General features: G+C 38.9%; 1 protein-coding gene across 1 annotated transcript; it reads left to right on the plus strand.

The window, feature by feature from the left end:
* Positions 1 to 3,658: 3,658 nt before the first annotated feature.
* rsph6a (radial spoke head 6 homolog A) lies at positions 3,659 to 12,533 on the plus strand. The gene is given in 7 exon segments (NM_001016760.2): positions 3,659 to 3,823; positions 5,442 to 5,676; positions 5,932 to 6,390; positions 8,433 to 8,720; positions 9,156 to 9,300; positions 11,123 to 11,240; positions 11,668 to 12,533. Coding segments are annotated over 7 exon segments (1,578 nt in total). The 5' UTR covers positions 3,659 to 3,722; the 3' UTR covers positions 11,900 to 12,533.
* The last annotated feature ends 143 nt before the right edge of the window (positions 12,534 to 12,676 follow it).

Consider the following 12,676-nt stretch of genomic DNA (forward strand, 5'->3'; position numbering starts at 1 on the left):
CTGCAAAGGCATTAATAAATACATTCTCAATGGTAGGTACATGGACACTGCAGAGAAAAAAAATGTACAGCTATGCTAAGGTGCTTTGGCTAGGACTTGAACTATCCAACCTTTATCCCTGCCCCAAACTACCTACAATGTAATACATAACACAAATTACTAAAGCACTGTTTAACATGATTCAATGAAAAACTACCATTTTGAAACATGGAAGAATGAAGAGAGGATCTGCAGAAATGTGATCACCAACAATGGGTCTAAAATAATCTAGGATAGCATTCGATATATCCAGATACTAAATTGAATTATCTTAATTAGAGGTTATAAATCCCATAAATCTAATAAATCCAATACATCCTATAAACCCTCTCACAGAGATGGAGACTTTTCCAGTTGTGTACTCTGCATAACACAATAATTTATGAGGGAAGCGTACTGTTCTTAACTCTTAGTAACTTCATTAGTTGTAGTATTAGGTGTAGTTGTAGTTATAGTTTTTACTGTATGTATACTTCCTTATTGGGATATATCAATTTATTATAGTAAAAATATTGCTCTATATTTTTGGTGAAGCAAAATTTCTTAATGATACAGCTTGACTATGTTCAATCAATCCTTAGATGGATGCGACCCCTAGGATCTCAGTAGTGTCAGTTTATACGCGTTTTGCACGTTTGAATTTACACGTTTTCAACGCGTGATTAGTATACGCGTATAAATATACGTGTACATAACAAATTTCTTAACCAACAATATTCAATTATATCATATTTTATCATATGTTGACCAATACTGAATGTTTAAGTTTTCAACGGCTGTTATTATTTGTACTGCAGATTATTTTTCTGCATAATGTAAATATTAATGTTTGAAAATATTTTAATGCCTTTATTTGGCTATAATGTTTAAAAAATCCCAATAAAAATGATTGAAACTAAAATAATCTAGGATAAATGTAAATACATTTTGTTTGACACCTATTCAGTGACATGTTACTCATACCATCTAGAACAGATGCATATTCAGGACATGCTGCTACTAGTAATGAAATAGCTAAAACCTGTTTTTTAAAAAAGAACTGCACCCCTTTTATTTGTGAAATAAAATTGTACGCAGGTTTCCAGTATACATTAGTTAATAATTGTTAAATAGAATTCTTGATAAAGGCTTGTCATATTCTGCTGGTTCTGTCACTTGAAATGTAGCAACAATAGAAATTCAACTTCCACCTGATGATTTAGCCATAAACTTAGATTTTGCTCGGGCACCCGATCAAAATCTTTTAGCCTTTTGCCATATTGGTCACCTTGTTGAGCCGCCATATACACACACTGAATATTGTACAAAACAAGGTTTCATACAATATAATCAGTGTGTGTATGGCCGGCTTAAGATACATGGAATACTTGAATGGTGCCCAGGACCTTGTGAGCAGTTCTGCAATGAAAGGCAGATCTTACAGTGCAGGTGGGAGAGCTTTGTCTTATTTGATATGCCTAATAACATTATGGAAAATATGAGATGGAATATATAAATGATGATTTGGCATGCGATTAGTCACCGGGACTGAGTTTTTAAAGTTTTCTGCCAGCCCATGGCCATCACAGCCTTTACCAGCAAAGATTAGTACAGGTATGGGACCCCTTAACCGGAAACCCGTTATCCAGAAAGCTCCGAATTACGGAAAGCTTGTCTCCCATAGACTCCATTTTAATCAAATAATTCAGAATTTTAAAACTGATTTCCTTTTTCTCTGTAGTAATAATACAGTACCTTGTACTTGATGCCAACTAAAATATAATTAATCCTTATTGGATGCAAACAATCCTGTTGTGTTTAATGTTTTATTGATTTTTTTAGTAGACTTAAGGTATGGAGATCCAAATTATGGAAAGACCGCTTATCCGGAATACCCTTGGTCCCGAGCATTCTGGATAACGGGTCCTATACCTGTACCTCCAAATATGCCCACTGATTCAAAGCATAACTAAAGTGGCGTACCACCAGAGTATTTAATTTGTTTATTGATGAACTCAAAGTGATACTGACACTAAAAAAACGACCCTTGAAAATATGACTGTACATAAATCTTACCTATAGGTCATGTTGATTGTTTCACTGATAGGGCTGCTTTTGTAAGTAATTGTTACTTGCAGTTCCTAAACCTGACTGTTTTGCCAACCTGACTGTCCCTTCCCAACTTGTCAGTTATAGCTTCTAATGCTAGCGGACTCCTGCAGCACAAATATGGCAGCCCCCTCAAAGGGGAACATGGGGGATTAGATAGGAATGTAAAAGCATTGGACAAATACTTTTATGGCAAAATTATAAATTGCATGCAAAGACAATGTTATGATAGATGTAAAAATAGGTTTAACTTCTGGTGTCAGTATCTCTTTAAGGTTGGTATTGTTAGTGCTGTCTTTTTCTTATTTTTGCAATCATACCAAATTATGCAAAATTACACATTTTGTTGCAGAATGTTTGCAAAGAGGTTTGACTTGCCCATCCTCTAATATTGCAAGTCCACCCCTAAACATTGTAATTCTGCCCTCCCCATGCAACCAATTAGAAAAACTAATTATAGTTATAGAGGCGGGTGCCTCTTCTACCTACCTATAGTTCCTGCCCTGACTCCCTCCAACTGTACAGTAGAGTCTGCTTCTTTTCTTATTAATTCCCCTGCCAAGATGGGGGACCTCCCCATGTGGTTCTCACTTTTTGCTTTCTTCTAAACCAGGGGTGGCCAAAACGTTGATCGTGGTCCACCAGTCGATCCCCCGTGGAATTCTGGTGGGCCGCGCCGAAGCCAGGAAATGCAGAAGTGCGGCGGTTCAGCATGTTTATTGAGTATGTGTGCGTATGCTGAAGTCGATCACCGCGGGACAAAATCTGGATACCCCTGTTCTAAACTCTAAATATCAGTAATTCTCTTCCCTGTCCTCTTAGACATTCCCAAAGCTTCCAGATCCTCAAACATTCATTTAAACTCCACCACTTTATCTACACTTTCAATCTTTGGGGATTATGTAATAAAAGGTGCAAAATTTGGAGTGGCTTTAACTACCCATAGAGTCCTGCAGTAAAGTAGGTATCTCTTAAATACCCACCATACTTGACATGTGGATCCATATAAACTGCCACATGTAAAACTGATCCTGGCTAATTACAAGAAAAAGGTGCCATTTGGTCAAGATTATCTAGAATTGCAGCATGTATGAATCCCAATGGCAAGGTGCTATTTGGAGATTTGTCACCTCTGGGTAGTGTACCATTGCCCTTTGGGTTTGTATCCAGTTTGTCTTTAAATCATGTTACTTTGAAGCTGGGGACAATTAAACAGGGAAATGTATTGTTCACAGAGCATGCAATTTTAAAAAAAAATCTCGAATTGAAATATGTAAATTAGGGTTCAGATTCGGTTCAGCATTTGAACAAATGTTTTGTGGAAGACTGCCATTGAACCAATCCAAAGTACTGTAACCCGACTAAAATATTCACTTCCTCTTTTTCCGGGTTTAGCAGAACTACAATTCCCAGATGGCAGCGCGCCGAAAAAAAACAACCCGGAAGCTGAGGCAAAGCGTCGGTTCGTATCCTAGCAATGAGGTTCTTTCTAGAAAGCTGTTGCCTTAGCAACAGGTAGAGTTAGCCATCGCAGGCTGCGCTCAGTAGTCTGGGAAGTTTGTATGCAATAGTCGGTGCGGGGCCATCAGTGTAAAATGACGGACAACGCGATCCCTGGGCCGCTAGATCCTGAAGAACTTCAGATACAATATGCTAAATCTTTTCTACTGCAAACGGACAACTCCGGACTTAGCCTGTGAGTACAGAGCTCTTATGTTGGGGCTTGGGGAGGGGAAAGTGCGACTGACCAGGAGGCAGTGGGCGCTGAGTGCTGTTATGGTTGTGGGCTGATTCACTAATCACTAACATTTATGGGATTAAGGACCAGTCGGGGTGTCCTGTCAGGCTCTGTGTGCTTCCGGAACCAACTGGCCCCTAGGCGCCCTAGCTGGTTTCTGGGATGGGGGGCTTGGCTGGTGTCCCACACATCAGTGCCAGGTTTGAGTAATAACAGACTATGGTCATATTTATTAGTGTGTAAGCCAGCCTCACCGTGATGTTGCTCATAGTAACCAGTCCCATCTTTGCTTTTGTTAGAACTTGTGGGTGAATGTTCAAATCTAATAGCTGATTGGTTGCTATAGGGAACTTTAGCAGTGATGTTGGCTTACACACTATAATTAATATGCCCATAAAGTTGGCTACACATGCGCTGTTATCATCTGAAACTTCATACAATATTAGGTGTTAGTATGGTGGGAGACGAGCGACCAATATCAGCAAAACACTTGGATAACAGTCATTTTGATGATTGGACAGGATGGACATTTTTTTTTGGGTGCCCAGGCATCAGAAAAACTTGCTGAATGCTGAATAATCAGATAGTGGTAGAATTATTTTGTTTCTACCTGCATATCTGACAATTAACGTTAGTAGAGAAAATGAACAATCTTGATCATAATTGTAATGTAAAGGTGGCCATACACAGGCAGATTTAAGCTTCTGATTTAGGTCCTCCAGACCTCCGCACTTGTATGGGGCCCTCCAACGGGCCTCCACAGATGTTGATCGGGCAGACTTGATTTTCCTGTTGAATCGAGGACCGCATCAGCTCATTGATTCAGTCCTCGCTCTGACTTCTTGTATCCCCTTTCTTGTAATGCAATGGATTGGCCCTATATTGGGCATATTGTGGGGAAGAGGTTGCCAAACGAGTGAAGTTTATGGCGTATGGCCACCTAAAGTTACAAAATAAGCCTTGGCAATACAAGTCGGAAGGGGGGGTGGGAGAGGAGGGACTGTTCGCACTGGGCCCCCCTGCAAAAAATCTTCTAAGAAGGCCTGGCGTGAACAGCCCCTCCTCTCTCCCCCTCCCGGCCTGCTCGTGTCGCACCTAACGTGCTGATGACCAAGTTACACCACTGTTTCTTAATTACTCCCCACCCTCTCCCAGTAGTTCACTGAGCTGCATTTTTTACAGTAATTATATTTGTACCTGTCAGAAAGATTTCTAGGCTCTTACAGTTCTTTTTTTAAATGTTTAAATAGAAAATAGATCCTTTTACATAATGCCCTTTGTTAAACAAGCAAGCCATGTCATGGTAATAATACTGGCTGGCAGGAGGTACTGCATAGCACTTGAGTAATCACTTAGCCCAACTTCTTATCAAGTACTAGGGCTTTAGCACTTCATGGTTATTTGCCCAACATTTGGGCACCTCATTGAATGAAAGAATCTTGCAAATCCTGTGAAGACATCCCTATTTCATATAACCGGCATGATTATGATTTCTGAGTAACTGTTTAGAAATATGAATAATAGTTTTCTTCAACTTGTATTAATTTAATACTTGTTCCTAATGTCATCTTGGCAGGTACGAGCACCTATCTGCACTTTTGTCTCGCATTTTGTCTGAGCGCCCACCCAATGCTTTGGAGGTATTTGAATCCCTGAGTGCAGAGCTACATTGGTCTAGACTAAAACAAGGATCCGATGTACTTCGTGCACCAAGAGAAGAGTCTCATACCTGCAGGAAAGCTGAGGTGCAACGCGCACTCTTCTCCCGTGGAGATGGTGAAGGTGAAGAGAGTGAGGCAGAAGGAGAGATGGTGAGGAGAAACTGTTGAGTAAAGGGGGTTGGTTGGAAGGATATTAAAATGGATGATGCACATTAAAAGAGGAACGCCATAGAACACAACAGAAAAAAGACAGTAGTCATGTAAAATTGTAGACATAATTATAATGCAACGGGCGACTAATCTACACATGGGACATTACCCTCAGGCTCCATCTGTGTCTGTAAAGCTTAACTAATGTCATACTTTTTTTTCTCAATCCTCCTATCCCTCTATTTACCTCCTCAGACAGAGTCACCTCTTCCCAATCTTCTTGACCTGGCCCACCTGTTGCAGCAAGGTGGTGTGAATTTAGGGCGAGATGAAGCAGTTAGAATATCTCTCGCTCTTAAACGTCTTACAGACACCCATCCACTGCAGGTTTGCCACTTTTGGGGCAAGATTCTGGGCAGTGGGGGTAGTTACTTGGTAGCAGAGGTACAGTTCCGGGAGGGAGAAGATGATGAAGCAGAAGAGGGAGGCGAGGAAGAAGAGAAGGGAGAAGTAGAAGATGATGTGGAAGAGGAAGAGAATGAGGAAGCAGAAGACCTGCCACCCAAGTCCACATATCGCCCTCCACCTGTGATACCAAAAGAGGAGAACGGCACAGGGGCAAATAAACATGTGTATTATGTGTGTTCAGAGGCAGGAGCTGAATGGGTCAGACTGCCACCTGTTACCCCAGCTCAGATCAGTGCAGCACGAAAGGTACCCCATCTATTTCTTTTAATTTTTTTTTCTTCACTCACTGACCATTTAGCTCAGTGACAGGCATCTAAGAAATAAATAGTGCAAAAAAACTGGGGAAACAGACTGAAAACTGAAGCAGGTAAGAACACAACAAGGTCATTGTTCTTAAAGGGGATGTAAAGGCAAAAATAACATTTTGCATAATGAAAGAAAATGTAAGAATGTGGTTTTACATGTACTTGTAAATGTAGTTGCAATTAAAACTTTTCCTTTCTGCTCTGATGGTTCTCTCTTGATGCAATATAGCAGAAGTCAGCTGTGCATGCTTCTTCCCAGGTCTGTTAACCAGCTGGCTTATACTACATTGTTTCACAAGTCAGAACCTCCAGGTCAGAGAATAGAAAGGGAGGGACAGATACTGTTTTCAGTAGCAGCTGCATTTACCGATAACTTTTAAAACCACTGAAAAAGAGGAATTATTTTACAGAGCACTAGAAAATGATTTAGAATTACAATTTCTATCAGTAGGCATACATTTATTATTTGGTTTACATATTCTTTAATGCCTGTGAACATCTTTTGACTAGAAGAAGACACCACTGATCTCACACTACTAATACTTCTGCCAATATAATGCAGTTATGTTAAAATAAATGCTAGAATATATTAAAATGATCATACAAAGCAGTCTGTGAAGCCCCTGGGTTTCCAGAGGAACAGTCTATCATACTAAAGAATGATTTACAAAATTGATCTACATACATGGGCTTGCACACAAAGAAATATACAAACAGAGTGGTATTTGACAAATAAGGAATTTTCTTTATAGGAAAAAAATAGATAATTGTACAGATTTGCTCAATATAAATAATACATGTCTGTACAATCAATTATGTCAATAAAATACATACCACTTATTGTGATCCAGACAAGAAGAGATACATGGAAGCAGATACACTAGCCTGGAAGTGAGAATTACCCCAATGTTTTGGTATAAAGCCTTTTTCAAGGGGAATTCAGAAAAATAATTAAAGACTGATGAAAGTATTAATGTAAATCTGCAGCAGGCGCAGTACAATTAATTTGCAAATCTGTACATTTTTTTCAATAAAGGAAATATCACTTTGTATATTTCTTTGTCTGCAAGCCCATTATAGCAAAATTGTTAACTTAAAGCTGCCTTATATTGGGGTACTTGTAGACTTTAGCACCTAACTAAAATAACTTTAATTTTAAATAACCTTTAAAGGAGAAGGAAAGGCTAATAAAGAGGTAAGCTGCAGGCATACCTTCAGTTGTCTCAATAGTGCCCTTAAGTCTCCCCATATTTCTCCCGTTCAGATGATGAGAAGCCTCAAAGGAAAAAAATACTCTGAGCTCTGTAAAGAAAGTTCCCATAATGCCAGTTCCCATAATGCCTCGCTCCTGCACCAAGACCAAGACCAGTGTACATGTTTAGTTTGTAAGACTATGAGGAAGTTTCCTGCTGATTGGCTCAGATCCACATTCCTAAGGGGGGGGGGAGTTCTTAGCATTCTTGAGGGAGGGGGGAGCAGGAGAGAGGAGAGAGCTGCATGTATTTGGCACAGGAAAACAAAGAGACAACAAATCCTGTTTCTTTTGACAGAGAACTCAGTGCATAGTTTACATAGTGCTGGACTTATGCTACTTTGTCAACCTGGATGGTTTCTGTGCAGTAAAAATTGTAATGAATCCCATTACTTTTATAATATTTCAGTCAATGACAAAACCATGATCAGGTTGGAAAATAATTTGTTTCTCTAATTTACAAAATATATATTTTTCAGCTTCCCATAGTAAACAATGGGACTTTGCTAACTCTGACCTGGAGAACAAATTGCATTAACATTTTATAATTATAAGCTTTACAGAAAGGAGTAGTTGAAAACTAAAAGAACAGTTCAAACCTACCCATATTAATGTGACTTTCTGCATATTATATTATGTAATATCAATGGTGAAGTGAGTTTTAGCATTTACTGTAGCTTATGCATGTTATATACTCTAATCTCTGCTATATATTTATTTCTTTGCACTAGATCAGACATCTATTCACAGGAAACCTAGATGCCCCTGTTATCACATACCCCCCTTTCCCAGGAACAGAAATAAACCTTCTTCGTGCCCAGATTGCACGAATTTCAGCAGGAACCCATGTTAGCCCACTAGGATATTACCAGTTTGGAGAGGAAGAAGGTGAGGAAGAGGAGGAAGGGGCAGTAAGAGACACATATGAGGAGAACCCAGACTTTGAGGGCATCCCTGTGAGTGAACTAGTAGAGAGTTTGTCCAACTGGGTACATCATGTCCAGCACATCCTTCCACAGGTAAGCGGATCATACTTTTGGTCACACAACAATTTTTATTCTCCAGTTACACATGCAACTTGAATGTTTACTTTTATATATTTTACTTGATTGCCTACTGTCTGGTTAGTCCCAGTGTCATAACTATATGTTAGTGGCCCCACAGCAAATTAAATTAAGTGCCCAAAAATATTTATTAGCTGACCTGTTCTACCAAGATATATTGACATTTCTCATTAATTAAGTCCTTACTTTGCACTCTACACTCCTGGGCCCCCGCAACTGCAGGGTCTGCTTAGTCTGTAGTTATGCTCCTGCTTAGTCTCATTAAATATTCTGGGAAAAATATTTATTGGAGAGTGGATAAGGGTGCTCATATGTCTAAAATAAAGGAGGGCCTGTGTTTCCTTCTAATACGGTTACTGATACCATACTTACAGGCCCATTGTCTTTCAGGGCCGTTGTGTCTGGGTTAATACCTCTGTGAAGTCAGAAGAAGAAGAGGATGAAGAAGAAGCAGAGGAAGAGGAAAAAGAGGAGGAAAATGAGCCAGAGCCTGAAGTGGGTCCTCCACTACTCACACCTCTCTCTGAGGATGCAGGTACTGTTTTTATATTACCTGCAACATTTTTATTATTGCAAGGATCCCAACTGCAAAAAGGTGGGAAGTGTTTTGTAGCATAAACTCATTTAAAAGCATAGGCTCCTTGCAGAGGCCACCCTCCCCAGCTGCATCTCCAGACCCCTGACAATGGCCCTGTTCCTTACCTGACCACTGACAGGCACTGTATCAGCCTGTGTGCACACAGAACAGATTTCGTCCCAGAAACACCCATGCATTTTAGTACAGAAATCCACTTCCTGTATGCACACAGGTTGACACTGTAGCTGAACTTAGATAGTAAGTATTACAAATTTGGGCAATAGCCCTGTACAATATAAACTGGATTAGACCGTGGACTTAATATTTTCCTGTGATGGACTCTAAACCAGACAAAGTTCATTCTTACCTAGCCAGAGATGGGAGTGGGAGGGACTTTGCTTGATGTAATTAAATTCTTACTGTCATTACCTTATAAAAGATGCATGTAAAAGTTACATCACAAATTCATGCTCTTTATAGTTGTTGTTCTGCTACTGTGAAAGTACCCTTCAAAGTAAAGTACAGGTATGGGACCAGTTATCCAGAATGCTCAGGACCTGTTTTTTACGGATAAGGGGTCTTTCCGTAATTTGCTTCTCCATGCTTTGTCTACTAAAAAGTAATTTAAACATTAATTAAACCCAATAGGATTGTTTTGCCTCATCTGAGAATTTACACTATTTAGTTAGGCTCAAGTACAAAGTACTGGTTCATTATTACAGAGAAATCATTTTTAAAATTAAGAATTATTTGATTAAAATGAAGTCTGTGAGAGATGGCCTTCCCGAAATTCTGAGTTTTGTGGATTATAGGTTTTTCAGGTAATGGACACCATATGTATTTTTACACAATAATTTTGTTCTTGCTTTAAACATTACAAATTTTCTGGGGCGCGGCCTTAATATATGTGTAAATGGATATGGGTCATATTCTTGTTTTGTTGTATGTCCTTTAAGAAGATTCAAATAATTCATAGAAAAAAAAAAAATTGGCAAATGCACTTAGAAGGGTTGAATTTGATGGACTCTTTCTTCAACCCTATGTGACTATGTAAGTAAAGTATGTTTTCTTATTAAATACACTCGGTTTCCAGGCTCGAACCTCCAGCTGCATTTTGTGCCACAGCACTTTGTCTTTGATAAAACATGTAAAATGTGGCAAACCAATATTTGTATCTTTTACTATGTTATATAAAGATGTAAAGTTTTATGTACTCTATGTTGGCATTGCACACCCAGCCCAGACTTACATTGCGTTAAGATTGAAGACTTCAACACTTCAGATTTTAACAATATTAACTGTGTTTGAAAGTTGTTAAGTTGAAAAGCCTTGTGAGCAAAGGGTTAAGGCTGTATGGTACCTGAGCCATCCAACATATTTGGTGCAAGTTTGTAAACAGAATCACAAATCACTATACGGCCACTATATATATCCTGACGATGGGAAGATTGAAATGTGTAGATATGTGTAAATTAAGAATTGAGCTGCTGCATTATTTGAATAACATGAGTGCTTTCTGGTTTGTCCTTTTATTATACTGAATTTCTAAATAAAGCATAGTAAGTATGTGTTGTTTGTGGATCCATTACTATCAATATTACTTTACTTCCATGGTCCATGGGCCTTTAAATTTGTCATTTAATTTCAGGCTTTGGCTGTGAAGCTTGAATTTTAGGCAAATAGCCTGGTTTTCCTAGTTTAGGATGTTCATGAGAGCTTATACTTCAATATTTTTAGGTGATTGTAAACAACATTGTGTGCTTTCTTTCTTGTTCTATAGAGATTGGACAGACTCCACCATGGACAGCATTCCTCTCAACACATCTAATTCCACATTATGCTCTTGCAGTTCTTCGTTCTAATCTGTGGCCTGGAGCCTACACCGTTTCCAGTGCCAAGTAAGACTTCAGGTTCTCTCCCACCCCCACCACAATGATTGGATAGTTGTTATAAACAACAAGGGATTTCAAAAGGAATACAATAAGTTTGTTTTATTTAATTAATATGAATATCTTAGCATTGTCTATACAAGTTCATTTATGTAGCTGCTCAAGGAATTGTTTTATTTGTGATATATTTCTTGTGTTTACACTGGTTGTAAATAATTCTCGTGCAGAGTTTTAAGATCTGAGTTAGATAAATGCTACCGGATTTTTAAAAATTTACCTTCTGGCTAGAGATTAACAATCCCAGTTGTGCCTCCCTTGGTTCCTAGGATTTGTGAAAAAGTGCAGGGTGGTAACTGATACTTCAGTCAATTGATGATCTTTGCATTCTGATAGATAATCCACTCATCCTCAATCTGTGTTTCACTTGTATACTCAGGAAGTTTGAGAACATCTATATTGGCTGGGGTCTGAAATATATGCCTGAAGGCTACAGTCCCCCTGCACCTCCTGCTCCACAGGCAGAGTATCCCAGCGGACCAGAGATCACTGAAAGTACTGATCCCACAGTTGAAGAGGAACAAGCTCTAAAAGCCGCAAAGGAGGAAGCAGAAGCAGCTGCTGAGGAGATGGAAGAGGAAGAGGATGAAGAAGAAGAAGAGGATGATTAAGATTGCTCTAGTGCTGTTTGCTCCGTGCATTCATGCTCAATAAATTGCTATTTTTCTGCAGCTGTTTAGGAAAATATTTGGTCAGCATTTACATAAAATTTAAAGGGGCGATATGCCCTCTTGATCAGCAAGAGTTAAACATTTAGGGCTTGGGCTGAACATAACTTTTTGCCTATTAAGTTAATCCAGTACATCTATGATTTTTGTTATTTCTTGAGCAGGGAAACTGGGACTACTCCATGTTTGGTGCTTGCAATATTATTAAATAATCGGTATACAACCCAATTTCTTCCTCCTTTGTTTTGTTAGCAAGAGAAAACCATTGATCTTTTATGTTTTGGGGAACGCAATAGACAAAAAGTATGTTCAGAATGAGCCCTATTCATTGCACTCATGTTGAACAATAGGATATAGGGGTTTAGACAATACATGTGTAGAGATATAAAATCTATTTATATATAACACAAATATCCCTGTTTAACTCTGGTTAGAAGTAGTGGTTTATTTAAATACTTACTGTGCCTTGCAAAAGAATGCATACCCTTGAACAGTTCTGTCATGCCATTGAATAACAAGTGCTACTAAACTTTGTTAAAGTACTTTGAAATAAAAACATCACAAAAAAGTTAAGGTATTTTTTAATGTAATGTTCAGTGTTTTTGTGTTTCTCATACGTCCTGGGGGACACAGGAACCATGGGGTTAAATCCCCTCCCATCAGGAGGCAGGACACTTAAACAGAGTTGAATTCTCCTCCTCCTCCCCTATATAATGCCCT

This window comes from Xenopus tropicalis, chromosome 8 (assembly GCF_000004195.4).
Source record: "Xenopus tropicalis strain Nigerian chromosome 8, UCB_Xtro_10.0, whole genome shotgun sequence".
NCBI lineage: Eukaryota > Metazoa > Chordata > Amphibia > Anura > Pipidae > Xenopus > Xenopus tropicalis.